The sequence below is a fragment of the Miniopterus schreibersii genome, assembly GCF_964146895.1.
Source record: "Miniopterus schreibersii genome assembly, chromosome: 2".
Lineage (NCBI taxonomy): Eukaryota > Metazoa > Chordata > Mammalia > Chiroptera > Miniopteridae > Miniopterus > Miniopterus schreibersii.
In genome coordinates this window covers 128,004,947-128,027,776 of record NC_138102.1, presented here as the reverse complement: position 1 = coordinate 128,027,776, position 22,830 = coordinate 128,004,947, and the positions used below count along the sequence as shown (strand labels likewise).

Below are 22,830 nucleotides of genomic sequence, written 5' to 3'. Positions count from 1 at the left end.
TTGGCATCCACAACGGACTAAACCTGTGCCTCCTTTCACCCCCCGACACCACAGTGTGGACGCCCTCCACCAGTGGATGTGAACTTGGCTCTGACTTTTTCCTGCAAGGAGCAAAGGGCTGCCTCCAGCCTTTTACGCTTCCTCTTGTAATCTTCCACTAGTGACATGATTCTGAGACAGCCTGCCAGGGCCAGGGGGCTGCTCTATGGAAAACTCCATCTGCGTGGACTGCCCCAGGAGCCTCTGAGCTCCAGGAGGATGAGGGCTTTTCTCTCCAGGGCAAAGAAGCCTAACTGTGCTGGTTTCCATGGTGCTCTGTGGACCGTGGCTCCCCTCCCCCGCCCCTCCCATCTGTGTGGCCTGTGAGAGTACATCTCTGGCCAGCTGGTTATGTGAGATATATCTGGAATCAAATCTGCCACCTAACACTTTTTCTTTTATTTTTTTTTAAACAGTGCCTTGACAATAGTCTCCCTTTACATACTTAGCTTAAAAGATCAAGACCGACATGCCCCAAATCTCCCTCCAAGGTGAGAGTTCCAGGCTTGTTTTCTTTTGGGGAGACGGACCCTTGAAGGCCTTTTTCATGAATCATTTCATTATCTACCCTTTTCCAGCAACATCGCAGGCTCTCAGCAGCCTGCCCTGCCGCCCACAGCCTCCTCTTCCTCCGGTAAGATCTTCACATTCCTCACTCTCAAACCAGCCTGTGTTTTGTGGGAATTGTCAACAGAACTAGCCTGTCGGGTTAACCTTGTCGCTTCTTTCCCCTCTGCCCAATGCCACGCAGCACCTAATACATCTCTGGCAACCACACAATCCTCGGCTCAAATCCCAGAAATCACTTTCTGTGAGATCCTGCCATGTCAGGAGATTTATTGCTGCCCCATCTGGGAAACAAGAAGAGTACTCTCCAGTCCTGTGCGAAGACAGTCCAAGGAAATGGAACCTCATCAGAGATCATGGGCAGGTAAAGGGTGTTCAAAAGAGAAACAATTAGAGCTTTAAACCTGAGGGGTTTTCCCCCCTTGTCAATATTTACTTGAATCGTCTCTTAATAGGTCCAGATAATGGTTCCACTCTTCTATTTGAGATCTTTAAAAATACAAAGAAACAAACTTGCAATCACTTATAATAAAGTCATGTGCTGTCTAACGACGTTCTGGTCAACGAGTGACCAAATATACAACGGTGGCCTTATAAGATTATAATGGAGCTGAAAAATTCCTAATGCCTAATGATGTCATAATGCTGTAGGGTAACTCATTGCTCACATGTTTGTGGTGATGCTGGTGTAAACAAACCTACTGAGCTGCCAGTCATATAAAAGTATAACACATACAATTATGTGTAGCCCATAATGCTTGATAATGATAATAAATAATATGTTACTGGCTTATGTATTTACTATACTATACTTTTGTCATTAGAGTGCACTCTTTCTACTTATAAAAAATTATTTTGTAAAACAGTATCCCGTGTCACACAGGCATCAAGCAGCCTCATACATCTCTTTTACAAAGTCCCTTGATTGCATCATTTTCTCTTGTGCTGGATCTAATCTCATGCTGTTTTGTACAGTGACATGCAGCCTAGGAGCCATAGGCTATACCATACAGCCTAGGTGCGTAGTAGGCTATACCATCTGGCTTTGTGCAAGTGCACTCTGTGATGCTCACACAACAATGAAATCACCTGAAGAAGCATTACTCAGAACACATCCCCGTCATTAAGCATTGTATGAATCTATTGAACTCCCTGCCCAGGGATGAAATTTTGTTTGATCCAAGTGAAAGGGTCTCATTTGTCTGTTGCCAACAAAGATAGTAATAAGTTGCACAACTGAAGTAATTACATGTGGATGGGTAGATTTTTTGGCTCACTTAGAACTTAAAAAATGATATAGTATCTGGGCTCTCTGCCCAAACCAAGTAGGGCAAATGTAAAAGGCTTTAGAAACTCTAGTGAGTTCAGGGTAGTCTTTAAGTCAGTGAAAAACACATTCCACTTTCAGAACATCTTCTCCTTCCTCCTAGGCACACACACACACATACACACATAGATGCTTTTTAAGTAACAGAATGGTGTGTTAAAAAATATGGAAACTTGAACAGGGGCTAAAAGTATAATTATCTCTTTAAGATCAAATACAATACATCCAAGTGTATGCTAATTTATGGTTGTTTTTAGAAATCTTCTAAATAATAGCAAATCTTGCAAATAATAGCAAAAATACATATTAGTGTAGTTTATTAGGATGCTGTGGTAACAAGTGACATTGGTCATGTCTAATTTCAAAACAGTTGGGCGAAGTGCAGACCTAACATACACTTGAAAGAAGATGAACCAAAATATTTTTGAGCAGCCCTAACTGACACACAGAATATGGTCAGTGGTTGGAGTTTTGAGGTGGCAATGTACTTTCTTTTTCCTTTTGATACTATTTCATATCCTAGTCTTGAATAAATAGCTTTTACAGACCATCATCATCTTCACATAATGAAGTATTATTACTGTATACTAGGCATTGTCATACGTGGTCAACATCAATAAATCATTTAATCATTTAATCCTTGCAAGCCTAAAAGGTAGGCACTGTTATTATCCCCATTTTTCCACTGAAGAAGCTGATGCACAGAGACTTTCCCCCCACATCTATAGGAGGCAGTGCTTGCATTATTTTTCTCATGAAAACAGCTTCTGATTGAACTTGGAAACACGCATCACTATAGGGTGAGGGTAAATGTTCGCTTTGAAGAAAGGAATGTGTTTCAGTCATATTCTCAATAGTTTTAAATACACAAAGATCTAATGCTGTCACAACCCCCTCCCCACCCTCCAAAAAGCCTTCATCCCTTATGAAAGCACATGAAACCTTGTGGCTGCTGAATCCTTTCCTTACCTTAGGAGTCCACCTTGGGGACACTTGCTGTCCTTTTCTAAGAGCAGACCTCAGAAGAGACTGTCTCACCTATGAGGGAAGTACTGATAACAGATTCTGGACAGGAAGAGGTCATAAACTGATCCAACTTTCATTTTCAAAGTTTCTTGACCTTTGAGTACATTCACTGCTGTAGCAAGCAGCTCTTCATCTGAAGGTCTGTTGCTCTCTTTTCTGGGACAGTGAGTGTCTGCTCATCTTACATTTCCTTAACTGTGGGAGACACTAAAGAGTCTCCTAAAGAAAGAAGAGCTGCTCCAACGTGCCTGGCTGTGTCCTCTTAGACACAACTATGAGCTTCTCTGGCTAAAAATGAAAGTTAAGATCTGCTTTACCAAGCTCCCCAATACACTGGAAAAGTTGTTAATCAAATTATTTTTGTTAATCCAACAGTGGCATTTGAAAAATAGTACCGATCTGTGGGAGAGATGTCACTTTTCAATGTCAGACATCACAGACATTATAGACCCCTTCATGAAATCACCTGAAACTCCAAAGTCCCCAGGCCAGGAGAACCTCTGATTTACACCAACCTGCTCATTTTACAGCTGATGAAACAGAGGCCCAGGAGGACCTTGCTTGAGGTTCTGCAGTTAGTTACTATCAAAGTTGGAATTGGAATCTGGGTCCCCTGTCTTGGGTTCCTTCCCATTCTGTCTCTATTTATTTGGGCACGGTGTGTGCATGTAGCTGGGATCAACTCTAGAAGATGCAGAAAGTGTTCACTCTATGGTTCTAGAAAGCCCTTTCAGCAACCCTCCCCCCCAAGTTTGCCTATAGCCATTAAAACGTGTGTGGTGTGGGATATTTCTGGGAGTCAGGAAAGGCACCTCTTCTGCTTCTGGTCCATGTTCAGGAAACCATATAACATGGGGTATCTAAATCCAAAAGAGGAAAAAGCCAAGCAAATAGTCTTTTCAACCAGGTGTTTCTGAAACATTGAAGACCACTTAAAAATTAAGGAATAAAAATAAAAAAGAAATTCAAGGGTTGAAAAAAAACTTGGGAAAACTTTCAGTGGGAGGAAGATTAATATCAGTTCACCCAGGTCCTACAACACATTCATGAGCCTCCTTCCTGAGGACTAACACTACTGAAAGAAATGATGTGCTGATCTCAAGCCAGGGTCCTTCTTTTGGGCCTAAGTTGATTGTGTACATGTCTTTCAGAAAGGTTATCTACTCTCCCTTATTTAATAAAAGGCTTGGGTAACACTACTCAGGAAGTGGAAAGTGGGTGTTTTGAACTTATGCTCTGAGGAACTAACTGAATATTGTTGGCAGCAGCAAGAACGGCACCAGGTGTCAAACCGGTGGTGTCAGACCAGACGTTGGTTTAGCAACCTCAGTACTTGAGTTTTGGCTAGGAAAGAATTCAGAGCCAAGACTCAAACTGTAAGACAAAGTTTATTTAGAAAGTCACAGAGGTAGAAGAAGTGAGCCATAGAAGAAATGGGTTCAGGAAACAAGTTACAGAAGCAAAAGAAGGGCTGTTGGAGGTTAGGAGGAGAGAGGCAAGGAAAACTTGCCTGGTGTGAAAGAAGAGGGGGAGGGGAAAAGAAAAGGTGCTGATGTGCCTGGGAGAAAGAGCACACCAGGCCCTCTGTCCTAAGGGCTTTTAGGGTAGGATTATAGGGGAGGTTCCAGGGGAGGGTCTCAATAGGATAGTCATCAGCTTTCCAGCTGTGTCCTTTCAGGTTTATGGTCTCCACTGACTGGTCAGGGCAGGGGGTCATTGGTCAATGCAGCTGGTCCTGATATCAGCCGTGCTGTTTTTCTGGGCCTGGAGCTGAAACACAACTGAGGCCTAGATTATATGATGTGGATCAGAACCTCGTCCTGGGGACTTAATGCTTAAGGGCTATTCTCTGGACCCCTTATTTGTTTCCCCTCTAAGCGGGGGTGTCTAACCTGCATGACTGGCACCATGCCAGGGGAGGAAAGGTCAGGGGAGGAAAGGTCAGGGAAAGGTCTAAACTGCAGGACAAGAGCTATGAAAGGTCAGGGGGTCTAAACCACATGACCAGAGATCTGCTGGGGGAGGAAAGGTCACCTGGAGGTGAGGTCCTTGTTTTCTCAGTTTTGTTCATTGCTAGGCACCTGGGGCTTTCAACCCTGGTGACCTTCTGTACCTGGCCTATAGTCGTTGCTCCGTTAGGCAGTCTGTCTAACTGCCTACCACAAATATAGTGGACTAGATTTTATTCTATGGAATTAAAAAGATTTAAATAGACAGCAGAGTTAGATGTTAAAAAGTAAAGAGTGGAAGGGGGTGGGATTTATGGAATTCTACAGATTTATAGAAATTTGGTAAAGATTTTTAAAAAATCTCAAGAAGCAAAAAGGCATCTGGAATTCATGCTTATTTTGTTTTGAAGACAAGAACTGCAAGAGCAAATGGCCAAAAGAAAATGGTTCCCTGTGTTAAAGGACTCAGCCATTGATTGGTGGGGTTCATAGACTTTTTTTCTTAGCATGAGTCTAGTTCAATTAAGAAAGGAAGAGGTATTCAAGATGCTGTATTGGAGCTCAGCCATCTGCACAGTTTAACAAATAGTGCAATATGCACATTCTACCACAACAGGATATGCTTCGGTAAACCTCTCCTCTCCAGAAGTTTCCAATTTAGCTTATTGAGAGATCTTATCCACTGATTATGAAATATATCTTCCATTTTACAATGATAGCCACTGGGAATATATATTAAGTTTAAAGTGAATATTGCTGGAAAGCATTTGTAAGATGAGAGTCACCCATGTATCACAACAGGAAAATACGTTTGTTCAATAACCCACCTTTCAGAATTGAATAGTTTTGCCTTAGAGAAGTGACAAATTGAAGGTGTTTTATAGGAGATTTAAAATTTGGTATTTCCCATCCTGCTTTTCAAAAATCATTTTTGTAATTCTAAATTTGCAAGATGATCTCTCCTTACCCTCACCTTTTTATTGCAGTAAAAAAAATTACTGTTATCAGATACTAAATCCTATCATTGAGTTCTAGTCTTCAGAAACCTGAAAATTCCTTCCATTAAAGTGAGGCAACTCTGTAGTTCTATTTATAGAATTTATAATGAGTCCCTTTCCTGCAAATTCAACAGGAAAGTAGAACAAAAGGTAGGGGAAGAAAACAGAGGGATGGAGAATTCTAGTTTCCCTTTCTCTTTCTGCCTCATTTGCCTAGTGAATTTGCAGCCTTCTGCTGAAGCAATCACTAGCAAAACTTACAGCAAGAGACATGTGCTTGAAAATTATTATTGGAATAGCTGGAATCCAAGCAGTCTGGAGGCCTTTTTAGATAGCACATATATTTATATCTAAAGGGAAATAGATATTCAATTTTCTAGAAAATCCTCAACTATCAAGATAATTTCTTCTTCGTGGAAAGCATCATGTTGGGAGGGATGCTCAGGATACTTGCCTTGCCTTTAAGTTCTGTCTCGCTCCCATTGCTAATAAGGTGAAAGAGCTCAGCTTCCCACATCCATTTCTAACATCCCTCTACACCCACCTCCTGGGAATTTCCCCTTTGAGTGTGCGAGAGGAAACACTTTTCTAGAGGGTATTTGATTGACCTTCCTTCGTCTCTTTTCGCTTCTGTCTCTCTTCCTTCCACAAATATTGACCGAGCACCTGCAGTTGAGCCTGGCCTTGCCTTATGTGGGGATGCAACAGTAAGCAAGATGCAGCCTTCCAGAAGCTCACAGTTAGGTGAACAACAAGTAAAGCAGCCCATCCGCCTAGTGTGGGAAACACTAACCAGGACAGAGAGACTTAGGAGTGGTTGCCCCCAAGTGATGCCCACCGTTGCGTTTGCTTTTTATCCTGAAATTCCACCCAGAAACTTGTTTTAGATTGGGCCTCTTTTTATGAATTTATATCTCTTGTTAAATTAGGTTAATGTCTTTGTATTTTGTCCAAAACTATATTAAAAAAAATAAAACTATACTGTTGAATGCAAATGAAGGAATGCAATAAAGAGTACAAATACTTGGGAAAAAATTTCAAATTAAAAAAAAAATATAGGCTGCAAAAATTTTAAAATTCTTTGTTAGATTTATTTAGCAACCCACTAAATGATTGCTTTCGCTATCCACTTTAAAAAGATATTTTTTCCCCCATAGCCTTAACAATAATCATCTGAATGGTTACCTTTTCAGAACTACATTTGAAATGCCTTTTTGGTTATGATGGATCATAACCACTTCCCCGGCTTCCTTTTCCACAGGCAAGTTCTGGCTCCACACCAGTGATCTGATTTCTCTCCTCAGCTGGCTGCAACTCAGTCCTTACCTTAAGCCCGATTTATTTCTGTGTGGATCACATTATGCAGGAGATACAGAGGATTCAAAGATTGTTAACAGAGGTTACCTATTGTGGAGTTGTCAAGAGAGGGCAAAAATCCATGAAAAGTTAAACAATAATAGAGATAACATGTGCTTTGGGATAGTGACAGATATACCACTGATTGATCACCACATAGAAGATTCATAACAAATGCTATGGCATTAGAAAGGGGGGAGCAATGAGCTGCATTGATGTAATCCTGGATGGTGTCTCAGCCTGCTAGGACTGTCATAACAAACTACTGTGACTTAAACAGCAGAAATGCAGTTTCTCACAGTTTTGGAGGCTAGCAGTCCCAGGTCAAGGTGTTAGCAGGTCTGGTTTCTTCTGCGGCCTCTCTCCTTGGCTCACAGACGGCTGCTTCTCTTCCTGCCCTTACCAGGTCTCTCCCCTATGCATACACGCTCTTTGTCCTAGTCGCCTCTTTCTACGGGAATCGAAGTCAAATTGGATTAGGACTCACCCTCACAGCCTCATTGTAACTTAATTACATCTTCAAAGGCCTTGCTTACAAATACAGTCACCTTCTGAGGTACTAGGGACTAGGATTTTATATATGAGAGTTTGGGAGACACAGTTTAGCTCAAAGCAGATAACTTCTTGGAGAAGGGTGAGAGTCTACTGTAAACAATGTGATAGGGCCCGACCAGGCGTGGCTCAGCAGTTGAGTGTCGGCCTAGGATCCAGGAGATCACGGTTCGATTCCCAGTCAGGGCACATGCCCGGGTTGCGGGCTTGGTCCACAGTCAGGGGCGTGCAGGAGGCAGCCGATCAATGACTCTCTCATCATTGATGTTTCTATCTCTCTCCCCCTCTCTCCCTTCCTCTCTCTGAAATCAATAAAAATATATATATATTTTAAAAATGTGATAGGAATGTGATGGGCTGAGAGGTGGGAGAGAGAAAGGGTGGGGGAACATTCAATTGACAGAGACAAACTAGGGCCCACACTGGGTTTCTTCCCATCCTGAACAAGCCTTAAAGGCTGACAGACTTGCCCTGGTTGGTGTGGCTCAGTGGTTTGGGCATGTTCCCTGTGCACCAGAAGATTGCCAGTTGTCGGAGTTGAACCAGTCAGGGCACATGCCTGGTTTGTGTCCCCAGTAGGGGGCATGCAGTAGCAGCCGATCAGTGTTTTGCTTTCACATCAATGTTTCTCTCCCTTCCTCTCTTTCTAAAAATCAATTAAAAAAACCCCAAACTGACAGACTTTTTTCCTCTTCAGAAGACAGAAGCACATCATTCCTGGCAGGAGATGCGCTAACCAGCCCAGACTGGGGGAATGACTGTAAGTTTAAATTTAAGCGACTCTTTCTTTGACTTGTGGAGCCGGGCAAAGTGACTACAGGCTGTAGTTATGAGAGTGAGGAACAGGGACAAAGGCTGCACCCTGCCACAAACACCCACAACATTACATTTTCATAATCACAGCCAGCCTAACCGTTAAGGGGGCAGTAGGCATGGTCGCTCACCACTAGGCAGGTGGTGGTTGACCTCCATGGAGTTTAAGAATTCATTTGAACTTCCTACCATCTGCTTCTGTTTTTCTGATGATATTTTTAGTTTGTTTTCTGTTGTGTTTTTACTTTTTAAAGCATTTTCAATAAATGTCAACTTAGTAGGACTTTCAGGCTCCAGAAATTCTTTTGGATATTATGAGGCTATCTATTGGAACCTGGGGGATTTTTTAGTTTTCTTAAAATTTACTATAACAACAGCAAAAGTGCCTTATCTCTTTCCTTCCCCCTTTTCCATTTGAATGCAAATGAAATCCATTGAACTAGAAAACTCTTATTTTACATCCTGAAATTTGGACACTGTGCTGGAGCACAATCCTTTTCTCCTCTTCAGAAGGGTTTACTTTCTTTTCTCTATTTCTCCTCAATCCAGGGATCGATACAACCATCAGTTCTATTCAGATTATGGAAATCCAGCAAATAATAGATCATCGCTATTGCAGTAGAAGCCTCCAGTGCGGGTGGGTAAGCCTCCCCACTACATCCCAGTTGTTTCTGGAATTTACTCAGGGCTCTGGGTTTTTGAATAAAAGCTAAGGCTACATGGTAAAATCAATGTGTGCTTACATTGCTCCTTAAGTGAAAACACATTCGTTACATGGTGGAAGGGGGAATCATAAAACGGTTGGTATTAGCAAATGTCAATAAACCACGGCTCCAGTGATCCCAGTCTCCTGGTTTAATGGGTACGACCAAGCAGAAAGCTTCGTGGCAGCCCTGTGGCTGACTCTCTGAGGGAACAAACCAGAGCTGAGGGGCTGCTAGTTAATTTTATAGACAAGAAAGACATTGTTACTGATGGCTTCAAGTTATGAGTGAGCTGGCATTTGCGTATTTAAATAACAAGGGACATCATTATTTTAATTGCTGAAAAAATACAGCTTATCTTAGCTTCTTCAGCTAGGAGGGGGAAAAAAATCTATGTACTGAAAAAGGTATCAGCAGCATCCATCTCTAGTGTAGGCTGTGATCCCCCGTGTGGGGGTAATGACAGGTCTAGAAGCATTGAGAGCAGGTGGCCTCAGCAAGCACCATACACAAGTTGTAGGTATTAAGAATGGGAGTTGTTTTTCTTTCTTTGCTAAATATTTACCAGTGCCTGCTAGGTTAAAGACAAAGCTCTATGTTTTTAAACTAGTGTCACAAATCCTGTGAATTCTTATAAGTATAACCTTATACCTTTTCAACTGGATATAATTTAGGCTGCAAGTTGATGGTCCTAAGTTTGAAAAATAAACTGTGCTTTAAGATTTGTTTATGACCTCTACATGTACTACCTCATTGAGTTCTCAGAGGTCCCTGTGGGGTGGTATTATTTATTCCCATTTTGTTGTTAAGGAACCTGAGGTTCAGTAAACTTGAAAAAGCCAGAGATAGACATTAGTGAATGTGGTAGGGTGATATAATGAAGAAGAGTAAGGTGATTCAGGTTTAAAGTCCAGAACTTTGACAAGATGTTTATTCTCCCTGCGTTTCCCTTTCCCATCTACTGAGTTGGGTTGCCATGAAGTGTACAGAGGTTGGGAGTCATGGGATAGGAAATGAATTCCATTTATTTACATTTCCTATAGTTGAACAAAGTTCTCCCGATCCCAGTGCAGATCTATTTCCTTTATTTTTGCATTCTCATTTTTAACAACCTTCTTTAGTATTCATTACAGAGAATCTAAAATGACTGGCTATTTTTCCCATTTACCTGGTCTTAAGTTGTTTCTATATATAATTTAAAAGATGGCCAGGTCTTGCTCTGCTTGCATAGCTCAATTGGTTGAGTGTCGTCATGTGCACGGAAAGGTTGCTGGTTCGATCCCGGTCAGGGTATATGCCTGGGCTGCAGGTTTGATCCCCAGTTGAGGATCATATGCAAGGCAACCAATTATTCTCTCTCTCTCTCTCTCTCTCTCTCTCTCTCTCTCTCTCCCTTTCTCTAAGCATGTCCTTGGGTGCAGACTAAAAAAAAATAATCCTCCTTCCCTCCAGAGGGCTTGGGTTGGATAAAATAAAAGACGGCCAGGTCATAAGAACTTACATACGATGTGCCTTTTTGCTATAGAGTTTTCATTTCAGTATGAAATCAAAGGAACTCCCACTTTTCCCCAGTTTCTCTCTGAAAGGGGAGGGGGAAGGAATCTCTGTATAAGCATTTTTGTCTTGCAGTTATCTCCATTACTAAGTGGTAATTAGGACTATAATTATTTCAGTTGGTTCAAGTTCTGAAAGTGCATAATGTTTCCTGCTTATGTTTCCTAAAAGGGAGTGATTTACAGTAGAAAAGTTGGTGTTTATTATGTTCAATCCTCCTTCCAGAGGGATTGTTAGTTTGAGGCCTTTGCCTCATTTGTCTGTATCTCGTGGGGGAACTGAAGTCATTTCCTGTGTGTTTAGCTTTGTGCATTTGGCCTGGGATTTGACTTTCCATCACTTTGGCTGTGTGTTCTAACAAACTAAAATCTTTGTGGTATATTTTACATATTAAGACCTAAAAGAAATCACTTTGCAATTTGACGGATATGTCTCTGAAAAACATAAAAATACCATGTTAAATTTGGTTTTATGTATTTATTATAGAGTGTTTTACTTTATATAGTATATAATGCATAGCACAAAGCCTTTTGAAACTTTTCCTGCATATTTTGATTTGTGGTTTTATTTGTTTATAATTAGGTCTGGAAATTACAATTACAATATTCCTGTCAATAAGCACACACCCACCAATGTCAGATTCTCTCTGGAAATAAAGTAAGTGCATAGCTGTGAAAAACAATTCCATTTTTTTTTTTTTATTATTTGAATAGCCAGCCTGAATTCATTTTACAATTTGATCAGTAAGTCAGGAGGTGGAAACTTATCAGTCCCTGTTGCCCAGTGACGATTTGGTTAAAAGGTGGAACAGCTTGGGAAAGGGGTTTTCAAAATGAAGTCTGGGATCTTCATGGCTCCCTCCCTCCAGGTGTCTGAAAAGGCTCTGGGCTGTACACTCACACCTAAAAAGTGGCAGTGACCTTGGGTTGGATGCTCGCTCACAAGCTGCAGACTGCCCCGGGCTGTATTCCTTTGAGTTGGGTGGGAACATAAGTGATAGCATGGCCCTGGGTGGGGAGACTGCACATTTTTGTGAGCTCCTGATAGCAGTGCTAACGTAGACACCACCTGCTTTCCCCAGGGGAGTTTTAAAAAGGAGTCAGAGTTTGGAATTGGGCAGACCAGGGTTCAGATTTGTCTCTGTCATTTACTAATTCTGTAATCTTGGAGACACCACTTATCCTCTCTGAGCTCCTGTTTACTCATCTATAAAATGAATTTGACATTATACCATAACAACTGGTGCTGCTGGGGGAATCACTATTATTAATAGTGAAATTAATAACTACCATTTGTCTGTCCCACTTGTGCAAAAAGATCGTTTCCATTTGCTGAGCACAGACTATAAGCCAGACACTCTACCCTTTAGTATTGGGTCACATAATCCTCAAAGTAACCCTCCAAGGTTGGTATTGTTTTTTCTAGTTTCTAGTTTTCAGATGGGAACATTTAGGTTTCAGGAGATCAAAAAAACCCATCACAGCCCTAGCCAGTTTGGCTCAGTGGTTAGAGTGTTGGCCTGTGGACTAAAGGGCCCCAGGTTTGATTTCAGCCAAGGGCGCATACCTTTGTTGTAGGCTCCATCTCTGGCCCTGGTTGGGGCTCGTGGGGAAGGCAACCAGTTCATGTGTCTCTCTCACATCAGTGTTTCTCTCTCTCTCTCTCTCTCTTTCCCTTCTGCTCTCTCTCAAAAGCAAAGGAAAATATATCCTCTGGTGAAGATTTAAAAAAAAAACATCAAAAAATTCAGAGCTCATAAGAGGTGAAGCCAGGCTTCAAACTCAGCCCATTTTTTTAACCACTCTTTCCTGCCTTCCCAATGAGATGCCATATGTAAGAACATTGCCCCTCCCTGGCACATAGTAGGCACTCAATAAATGGTGGATTTTAGCATGACTACCTTTCCTCCAAAATCACAAAACTCTAATCTATTCTTATCAATTTAACTAATTATAGCACTTTAAGACTTTTGACCCACTTGGCTCAAAATGCAATAAGCTACCTCTTTCCATGAAGATAGATGGTTTTCATTTTGTGTCTCTTGACTTTAGTCTCTCCTTTTCTCCTCCCTCTACATTTCCTCTCCTCTTCCTTTTCCCTTTACCTTTCCTCTGTCGTCCCCTCGCTCCCTCTGCTTCCCCAAATCTGTTGTTCCTCCTCGATCATGTTTCCCCTACTGTCTCTTCCTCTGTTTCCTTCAGACTTCAAACGCCTTCTCTCATCAACTCTGCTTCTACAATGAGCCAATGACTCTTACTCAACTGCTTGCTTTGGAGGTTTGTTTCAAGCACCCAATATTTCATGGCTCAGAACCCACCAGATTTAAGGCAGATCAAAAGCTAAATTTACAAACTAAATTCACTGCACTCTCTAGCACTCCCTGAGTAACCCAATATAGCATTTCCTTATTCGTTCCTAGCTTCGGTGGAGGGAAATAAGCTTAAATGGTATATCCCCCGAAGTGCCAGAAGATCCATCTTGAGCCACTCAATTGGTCATTTTTCTAATATGGGTGATTTTAAAATAACACAGACACTCAACTGAGATTATAGGTTGTCTGTCTCACTTGTGCAAAAAGATCGTTTCCAAACACAGATGAATCTCATCCTCTCGGTGATGATTAATGGGCCAGCCTCCAGAGAAGAACCATTCTTTCTGGCAGGCCTCCCATTCTGATAGCTTAAAAGGCTGGTCATTTCCAATGAGTCTCACCCCTACGACTCTACCTGTATTTGTTAGCCTTGCTGCTTCAAATAAAATCTATCCAGATGGGATTTTGCAGAATCTGAAATCCTGGAAACTTCAGATAGATGCAAATTTAGCTGCAGTGAAAAGAGAAGGAATATAGCCCAAAATTATTTTAAAATCTATGGGGAGAAGAAATTCTGATGTTGAGGTAATTTAAATCATGGGATTAAGTTTTAGAGACTGCCATATGCTATCTCAGTAGTTGTCTTAGTCAGTTTGAGCTGCTATAACAAAAATACCGTAGACTGGGTGGCTTAAACAGCAAACATTTATTTTTTGCAGTTCTGGAGATTGAATAGTCCAAAGTCAAGGCACCAGCAGATTTGGTGTCTGGTGAGGGTCGGCTTCCTGGTTCATAGATGGTCATCTCACTGTGTCTTCACAGGACAGAGGAGTGAGTGCACTCTCTCAGGTCCTTTTTATAAGGGCACCAATTTCACTCCACCCTCTGACCTAATCACCAAAGGCTCTACCTCCTAACACCATTACACTGGAGCTTAGGATTTCAATATCTGAATTTGGGAGGACACACACAGTGTGTCTGTAGCAGTAGTCACCTGAGATTGAGTTTCCTTCTGTAATAATGAGATGTGCTCTAGCATACTGGCATCAGTGAGCTTTGTGTAATAAAATGCTTTTCTGGAGCTTTGAATAGAATTCCAAGTTTTGTTCCCATTATGTTTCCTCTCTTCTTTTTTTTTTAGGTGTCATGTTAATCTACTATGTATCGTTCTAATTTTATTATATGTGCTGCCAAAGAGAGCGCTGGTCCCTCTTCTTATTAAAGTGTAGCCTGGTAGGGGGTGGTAACTGCTTTTCCATTTACCCTTTCTTTCCTTTGTCTTTTGAAGCACAACAGAGCCATTGATAGTCTTCCAATGCAAATTCACTCTTGGAAATATATGTTTCCAGAGGAAAAGAGAAGCCAAAGGGTTGCAGAACCACCAAGAGATCTCCCAGGAGATGACACAGGTAATGTTTTCTGGCTCCTGGGCATTGCATCCCTGTTCCAGGGGAAGTGTGTGTAGGATTGTGGTGCAGGCTCTGCTCCCTACTAAAGAGAGATGCCTGGAGCCACATGCCAGGGTTTCCCCTTGCTGTCTGACCCTGGTCCTCGGGCTTTGCTCAGCATCTCTCCGTGCCTCCTTCGGAAGCTGCAGGCTGCTCTAGCAATCCTTGTCAAAAGCTGTTGTCAAGGAAAATTGACAAATTGGCAGTAGGCAAGGGAATGCTTTCTCATCCTATACTCTTTCCAGTTAAGTGTAAAATGTGGTTATGAAGTGGCTCTCTCTTTCATTCATCATTTAGGGGTACCAGCACATTTGGAGTCTCCCTGTAGCCCCATTCTTTGATAGCGCGTACCATTTCCGCGTTGCTGCACCGGTAAGCTTTTTTAAATTTTAATTTAAAATTTTTCTTTTTAGTGAGGAAAAAACCCAAATCACTAAATAAATAAATAAATAAATACACTTTAACTACAGTCAATTTTTACATTAATCATTTTTTCCCCCTCCTGTTCTGACAGGATTTAGCTGACTGTTCAACGGATCCTTATTTTGCTGGGATATTCTTTACAGATTACTTCTTTTACTTCTATCGACACTGTGCCTAATTTATTCAAGTTCGGTTGGAGACTTTACCAAGGAAAAAAACTCAGAAATACTGTTAATGGAAGCTCATATCCTCATATCCAACGCCTTCCTCCTTTTTTTCAAACGCCCACATTTCTTGCCAAAGGACTTGATCAGGCTTTGGCTTCCGACGGTTTTGAGACATCAGTGAGAATAAAGTGTTGGCTGAAACTTGAGACAATGTGGTATTTGATTTTGCCATGACTACGAAGAAAACAGCACTCTGGGATTTGAAAATACTGCTTCTGGTATTAAAGAAGCTCTGAGGTCAAAATAGGCAGGTCTAGCTTTACTTTGTCTTAATGTATTTCAGAGCTTTGGAGAAAAACAAAAAGGCCCACTCGGCTGGGTCAGCTTAGACCCACTAACGCAGACGCTGGGGAATGTGCGGTGTGGAGCGTGTTGGCGGGAGGGGCGGTGGTGTCTGATGCGGAGCTCGCATTTAGGCAAATGATCGCTATGTGCCTGTTCCCGCGTGTGTGTGTGTGTGTGTGTGTGCGCGCACTACATACACTACACTGCAGAATGCGGCTTGCTAATGAAATGGATTTAAAAGCAATAGTCGCCAGTCTACGGTATGATGTGTGGTGGACACTAAGCCTTCCGTGGGTGGGATTTGCCCTCTTGTAAAGAGCGAAGCAGCAGCTTGTGACAAGTCTTCAAAGGCTCCCAGATGATCTAGGCCCCAGTAGTTGCTTTTGATCTTCCAGTTGTCATTGCCTTTTGCCTTTTGCCTTTTTTGTTTTGCCTCTACATGTGAGGGGTTCTCTTACAGGGCATCAAGACCCACCTCAGTTCTTTATAGCTGAATTAGCTTTGTATATGTCTTCCTGGCTAATGGGCAGATTTGTATGCCTTTCCCGTTACATTGGCCAAAATCCTCTAGCTGGAGTGTGTTAACTATCTTTTGTTTCCTGTATTCTGATGTTTAGACATCTTAGGGTCTTGCTGACCCTGGGGGGACTACACCTCAGGGTTAGCCAGTTCCTGGAGACAGTATACAATTTGCCCACAAGTCTTTTCAAATACAGACCAATCAATCCAGAGCCCATACCCCAGCCACCTACTCTATCAAGTTATCACATTACACCTGCCCTAATCACCCCAGGGCCAGGTACCAGACAATCAGGCACAGCCCCTATATCCCAGAGCCTTGTGAAATTATTCAAACTAGCCAGTCCTGAGCCTGCTCACCCATTCCTTCCTGTGGAAACCACAGGAAAGGCTCTCGCCCATAGTTCTTCCCTTTCCCTCTGCCTCCTGCCAACCATAGTACTTCCCAGTGTGGCCCCTGGAGGCGTGGCCTGTCTGCTCCTCTTGGGAACAAATTATCTTTTCAGTGTTGAACATCTCCTGATCTGTTGGCATTCCTATACCTCAAATTTTCTCTTAACACACTGTGTTTTATAACATGAGAATCAGCCACTCTTGCTCTGGTTCCAGGTAGCAGGACTGCTGAATGGCTGGCCTTCCCTTATCTTACTGTTGGCCTTCAAGTCAATTAGGATGAGACAAATTGATTTTTTTTTTTTACCTTGACAATAGTAATTAGTAGTAATAATGTATCCTACTCTCCCTTGTTTTCAAATATTACTAAACATTTGCCGTGTGGATAGAAATGAATTGTGAAGCCCCAACTATTAAGACAAGAAAGGACAGGATCCTTGCTCTCACAGATGGCATTTTGAAATAGATTATTAACATAAAGATAGCTTAACCAGTAGGAGCAGACTTTGGAGTCAAAAAGTCCTTGCCTTGAATTCAAATTCTGACTTTGTGCATTCTTAAGCAAGCTATTTAACTTCTCTCAGCTTCAATTTCCTCATTTATAGAAGAGGACAGTGAGTTTCTACAACAGATAGGAATAAATAGGATAGAATATATAGAACACAGATAAACTCTAAGTAAACATGAGCTATTATTGTTGCACCTGCACAGAGTAAAATCATCATAAAGATTGCCGTGGGGTTATAAAAGAATCAAATAGCTAAACACTCACAGACTTTAAAGCATTTTTGTCAACTGTAAAAAAAAAGTGCAGACAGAACATATGGTGTGTATTATATAATGTTTACATTTTTTTCTATATTTGGAAAATTGTTTCCCCTTTTACTAACTAGCATAGTCTTTATGGAAAATAAAATAAGGTAGTTAATTCTTGGGAGGAGTATTTCAGGATTTCTCTAGTTTCTTAGACTCAAATTCAAACTTGGTTCTCCTGAGTTGCAGCATCAGCCTGTCCAAACTGACCTAGCTCTGCATACGGCACCTGCCACTCCATTTTTAATAGCATCCCAGGTGCTTGGTGTCACAGAGACTCCATTCGTTTGACTCTTCTGGTAAAGGAATCCTTGTCAGCAGCAGTTACAAGGCTTCTCTTCCACACATAAATGCCATGTCCTTAGTCACACACTTATGTTCAGGATGGCCTGAAGTTTTTAGATATCTAATGCAGTTCAATAATGTTGCTTATAAAGGGATTTTTGTAAAATGAATACTGCTTTCTTATTAAATTCCATTAAAAAGGAGGAAGTCTTTTTCCCCACAGGAGACTTAGTAGGAAGATTGTATTGAAAATCTTCAAAAAGAAAGGATTAAAGATAGTGTACAGACCTATGGCAACCCCGTACATGCTGGGATTGGTTCAGCCTATGAGGAAAAGAATAGACTTTGCTGGAAGATTCTCTTGTATTTGTAGCACTTTGCTAACTGTGAACCAGGCTGCTTTAGGCCAAAATATTTTTCCATATGTCAGAGAATTATCTGACTCTCCTCCAGAATATCCCCAAATTCAAGTAATTAAAATGTCTACTTGAGTCCTCCCAATCCCAGCTGACAGATATTCTACAAAATACCTGATCAGTACTCCTTGAAACAGTCAAAGTCATCAAAACCAAGCGAAGTCTGAGAAACAGTCACAGCCAAGAGAACCTTACAGAAACGTGATGACTAAATGTGATGTGGTGGCCTGGAATTGAAAAAGAAAGGTAGGTAAAAACTAAAGAAATCTGAATAAAGTATAAACGTTAGATAGTGGTAAGGTACCAACATTGGCTTACTTATGTGACAGATATACCATACTAATGTTAAGATGTTAATAATGGGAAGCCAGGTGTGGGTTTATTGAAACTCTGCGAACTAACCTCACAATTTTTCTATAAATCTAAATCTGCCCTAAAATAAAACACTTAAAAAAAGTCAGAAAAAAACGCCCATAAGAGCTGGGCTACAGAATCTCATGCTGCGGCCAGGTGCCATTTGTGATAATATAGGATAAGTTCAAGCCTGAAAAATAGGTATTTTTTAACTTCAGGCCAAATTATTTTAGTTCTTTACTTTGCCAATTATTTGTCAGATTCTGTATATTTAATTAGCCCCCAAATATCATAGGAAATACTATGGAAGATAAAATATATAAATACTATAAAATATAAAATAATCATATAATATGAACGAATAGAATTACAATAATTTTTCATGAGTTCTAACAAAGGAGCTCAAACAAAATTTTGAAAGCTGACAGATTCTTTTAAAAACAACCAAACCACAAAAACTCACTTAAAACAATTAGCATGGATGTGTTCAACCCTACAGCATCTTTAAACAAAATAATTTTGTAGTGCTCCTAACCTACTTCTTTCTTCATTTTTATTTTTTTCTATACAATTTTTGGGTTTCACCTTAGTGGTAGATTCCCAGCACCACGTCATTTGAATCATGAAACTAAGGATCTTCATGAAAAAAGCAAAATGGCAATTCTTTTGGCAGTTTGCTAAGCACTTTCATAAACCTCCTGTTCCTGAATTCCCACAACCTGGTGATATTGGGAGTGAGGGGAGGTGTTCATATTTTTCCATTCTACAGATAAGGAAATGGAGGGCAGCGAGGTCAAGCAAGGAAAAGAGGTGAGCCAGGTTTTTTGCTGCTAAATTTTATCCCTTTACACTACATCACACACCTTATTTAATGCAGCTGACATAACAAAATTTAGAGTTGATGGTTTAAATAACAGGAATTTATTTCTCACAGTCCTGGAGACTGGAAGTCCCAAGACCAAGGTGTCAGCAGGCTCAGGTCTGGCAAGGACTGTACCCTTGGGCTGCAGACAGCAGCCTTCCCGCTATGTCCTCGCATGGCCTTCTCTCAGGGCAGGCAGGTGGAGAGACAGGAGCAGGAGTCCAATTGCTTGGCATCTCTTCTTATAAGGGCACTAATTGCATCATGAAGGCCCCTCCCTCATGACCCCATCTAAACTGAATTGCCTTCCAAAGGCCCCATTTCCAAATACACTGGGGACTAGGGCTTCCACATATGAATTCGAGGGGAAGACAATTCAGTCCATAACATTACATCACTTACCCTTGGGAAATTTTTTCCTTTCTTTATAACTCTTTATAGTTTTTAAGAGATCATCAACTCAGATGTTGACCCACCAAAAAGGCACTGACATGTTGTTGGCTCCTGTAAGTGAAATTTATACTTACTAGGCCTTATAAACTGATAGGATTTGTTAGAGGCCATTTAGTCATAATACAGAATGGAGGGAGGGTAGAGGCACAGAGATGAAGGGGATCTCCGGTCACCAACCACTAAGTTACATGTATTTATATTGCACCAGGGCTTAAAAGCTCACTTAAGAACGCTAAATATCAGCCTTACTCCAAGGAACACTTCAGCAAAATCTTCACTTGGCAGAGCTAAAAGTGTTTTGGCTTTTATTTCTTCAAAGACATGTGTCATTGATTTTTGTGTCTGATGCTAAAGAGCCAATTGAGCTCTTAGGAAGCATCCAAGGATTCAAAATCCAGTGCATTTTTGATGAGTGGTTGTTTAAAGCTTGTCGGAGCACAGCTTTGGAGACCTCTAATTTACCAACAGTGTTCAGCATACAACTTCATCTTTTCTTGGCTGTGTTCTGTGAATGGGAAAGCTTTGTTAGTTCTTAAGACATATAATTGGAGGAAGGGATGGGTGCCAAAAATCATAGTCTCAATCCTTCCATTTCTTTATGGCCCCAAACAAATACAAAATGAGATCATATTTTAGAAAGACTCTTGATAACATGTCTTTGCCAGAGTTGAGTTCCCAAGCCATTTTTAGCTGCACCAGTCTGACCTCCTGTTTAAATGCAATCACTGGAAAAAGAACCAGACTCAGAGCCAGAAAACTTGGTGCAGGTCCTGGCTCAGTAACTTGCCACTAGTGTCATCTTGGATACCTCCCATCACTTTCCTGGTTGCAAAACTGGAATCATAATAGTCCTGCCTATATGGGATATTTATGTGAAAATTCTAAAGTGGATGGTGCTGCATGAATACAAGAATTTTTGAGAATGGTCCCTGGGAAGACATTATTTTGAACAAGTAAATAAGGGGTGGAAATTCTCACTTCTTTTGATGTGTTTCAGTCCATTATGCTTAGGGTAAGTTACGTTTCCATCCACCATCTTCATCTGGAAGACATGTTGTCTAGCACACAGTAGATGCTTAATCAACATTTATTAAATGAAAGGTGGGTAAATAGGAACATTTCCTCTTGCTTACCAGGTACTATGGCAAGATGGCATACTAAAACAGATTAGAGTTCTCACTCTTTCACCATGAATTTTTTAAATTGGTATTATTTGGAATATTGCTATTATTATTCTCTTCTCTAAGCACATTTAAAGCGCCTCTAAATGACTTCCAATAGCAACTAGGAAATCAAATGGCCTATTGTCTATTAGAGGATTCCAGACCCTGAGAGTCAGCTATAGCTATTAGTCATTGTTGATATTTATATTGCTGAATTTTGTACAGCACAACTGTATAAGTATCTAACTTAATTGCAGATTAATTATAAATAACTTAATGAATGTTTCATAATATATCAAACACTGAATGCATTATGACAGTAATTAGGCTGCTGTGGCTTTCCCCTGAAGTGAATTGTAAGACCTCAGGCTTGTCATCCTATACAATTACTGAAAAACATTGTGGTGGTGTTTTTTTAGTGTGGATATTCTAGGTTCTCAGGAGCCTTCTCTGGAATCATCTGCATTAGAGAAGCTACTCAAGATTATGTTAAGGAGGAAAAAGCTCTTAGTTCCTTCATGGAGGCCCCTTTATCTCCAAGGAAACACTCCAGTTTAGATGATCTTTCACATATTCAACCTCAGAGCTCTGTAACAGTTTATCTTCACTCACTCGCTTAAATGTTGGTGGAGGACTGTGTATGTGCCAGAGTCTGTCCATGATGCTAGGGAAGCCTGGTATCATTCCTGACCTTTTTGCGGCCTCCGCCAGCTGGTGCACTGGCCACACGGACACACAGTGAGCCGTCACACAGTATGGAAAGCACTGTAATTGCAATTGTGCTGTGAAAGTTCAGGGAAGGGGTGCTAAACCCTGCCTCTCAGGTGAATGAGAAAGAGAACGGAAGGGAGAGGAAAGGGGGAGGTTTCAAGCAGGAAGAGTCATCTGAGCTATTTGGATCTAAAAGGTTGATAAGTGTTTTTGTCTGTGTGTGTGTGTGTGTGTGTGTGTGTGTGTATGTAAATAGAGAAATGGAAAAAAGGTAGAAGTGATATATGAATCCATTTTTTATAAGAAAGAATCTGATTTTAAGTGCCCCAGGAACTGCAAAGTGAATAATTACCATCCCTCCCCACCCAAGCCAGCTCTTCTGCTCTCTTTGCTTACAGGAGAGGCCTCCTGCTTCTGAAAAACACCCTTTTCCCCTCAGCTCCAAGAGCCTGCCATTTGTCCCAAGAGATTCAGGGAGACTGTGGGAAAAGCAAATCACTTTGGGTGGGGCATGGGATGACTCAGGAAACTGGCAATAAACTTGTGGGTGGGGAGGCTGAGCCTCAGGACAGTGACTGACTCATCAATAGGTACCTGTCACTCTGTGGCAGGGGTTTGATAAATATTTGTGTAGTGGGTGAGAGTGACTGTAGGCAGCATATACCAACAAGTTTTTAGTCATTCTGTCTACTTTTAAATAAAGGGCTACTCTTTTCTATGGAAAGTTTACTCTTATTTGTCAGTCTCCGGTCTTCATGGTGGGGAGAGTTGGAAGTATCTCTCAAGGTCCTCCCAGCAAGCCTTCCTCATTCTTTTGGTAACAATCCCCTGATTTTCTTTTGGCAAATGATCTTGCCCTGGCTCTCAATCTCCATGAACCAGGTGAAGTTGACACTCCCTTCCTCCAGAGAAGAACATGTGACCCAGGCCTGAGCAAAGAAAATATTGCATGCTCTTGGCAACAGTGGTTGGGTCGGGGGTAACCATCGGGTCCAAGTCAGGCCAATCAGAACCACCCTGGGAGTCTGCCTGAAACTACAAGCAACGACCTACTCTCTGTGGGAGCCAGTAAGCTGATGGCACTAGGTCTGGGGCTGCCATCTTACCACCACGCCGGATCGCCTGCCTGGGAATGAAGCTAGCACAAGGGAAGCAGAGATACGAGAAGGAAAGATTTCCAAACCAGATATGCTCCAGCCCCCTCCATGGAGCATAGTTCAGTGGGCTAATATATTTCCATTTCGCTTTAGCTGGATTGCATTTGGATCCTGCTCATAGCCAG

General features: G+C 41.4%; 1 protein-coding gene across 1 annotated transcript in view; it reads left to right on the top strand.

The window, feature by feature from the left end:
* The window catches only part of MYRFL (myelin regulatory factor like), a gene marked incomplete at its 5' end in the record, with an annotated part of 80,491 nt that extends 65,052 nt beyond the window's left edge, over positions 1-15,439 (top strand). Inside the window, 9 exons of the mRNA XM_081127769.1 lie at positions 456-530; positions 618-673; positions 791-970; positions 8,512-8,574; positions 9,177-9,264; positions 11,468-11,542; positions 14,485-14,605; positions 14,942-15,016; positions 15,159-15,439. Of these exons, the coding sequence (XP_080983895.1) occupies positions 456-530; positions 618-673; positions 791-970; positions 8,512-8,574; positions 9,177-9,264; positions 11,468-11,542; positions 14,485-14,605; positions 14,942-15,016; positions 15,159-15,245 (820 nt within the window). The remainder of the gene's footprint in view (positions 1-455; positions 531-617; positions 674-790; positions 971-8,511; positions 8,575-9,176; positions 9,265-11,467; positions 11,543-14,484; positions 14,606-14,941; positions 15,017-15,158) is intronic.
* Between the last annotated feature and the right edge of the window lie 7,391 nt (positions 15,440-22,830).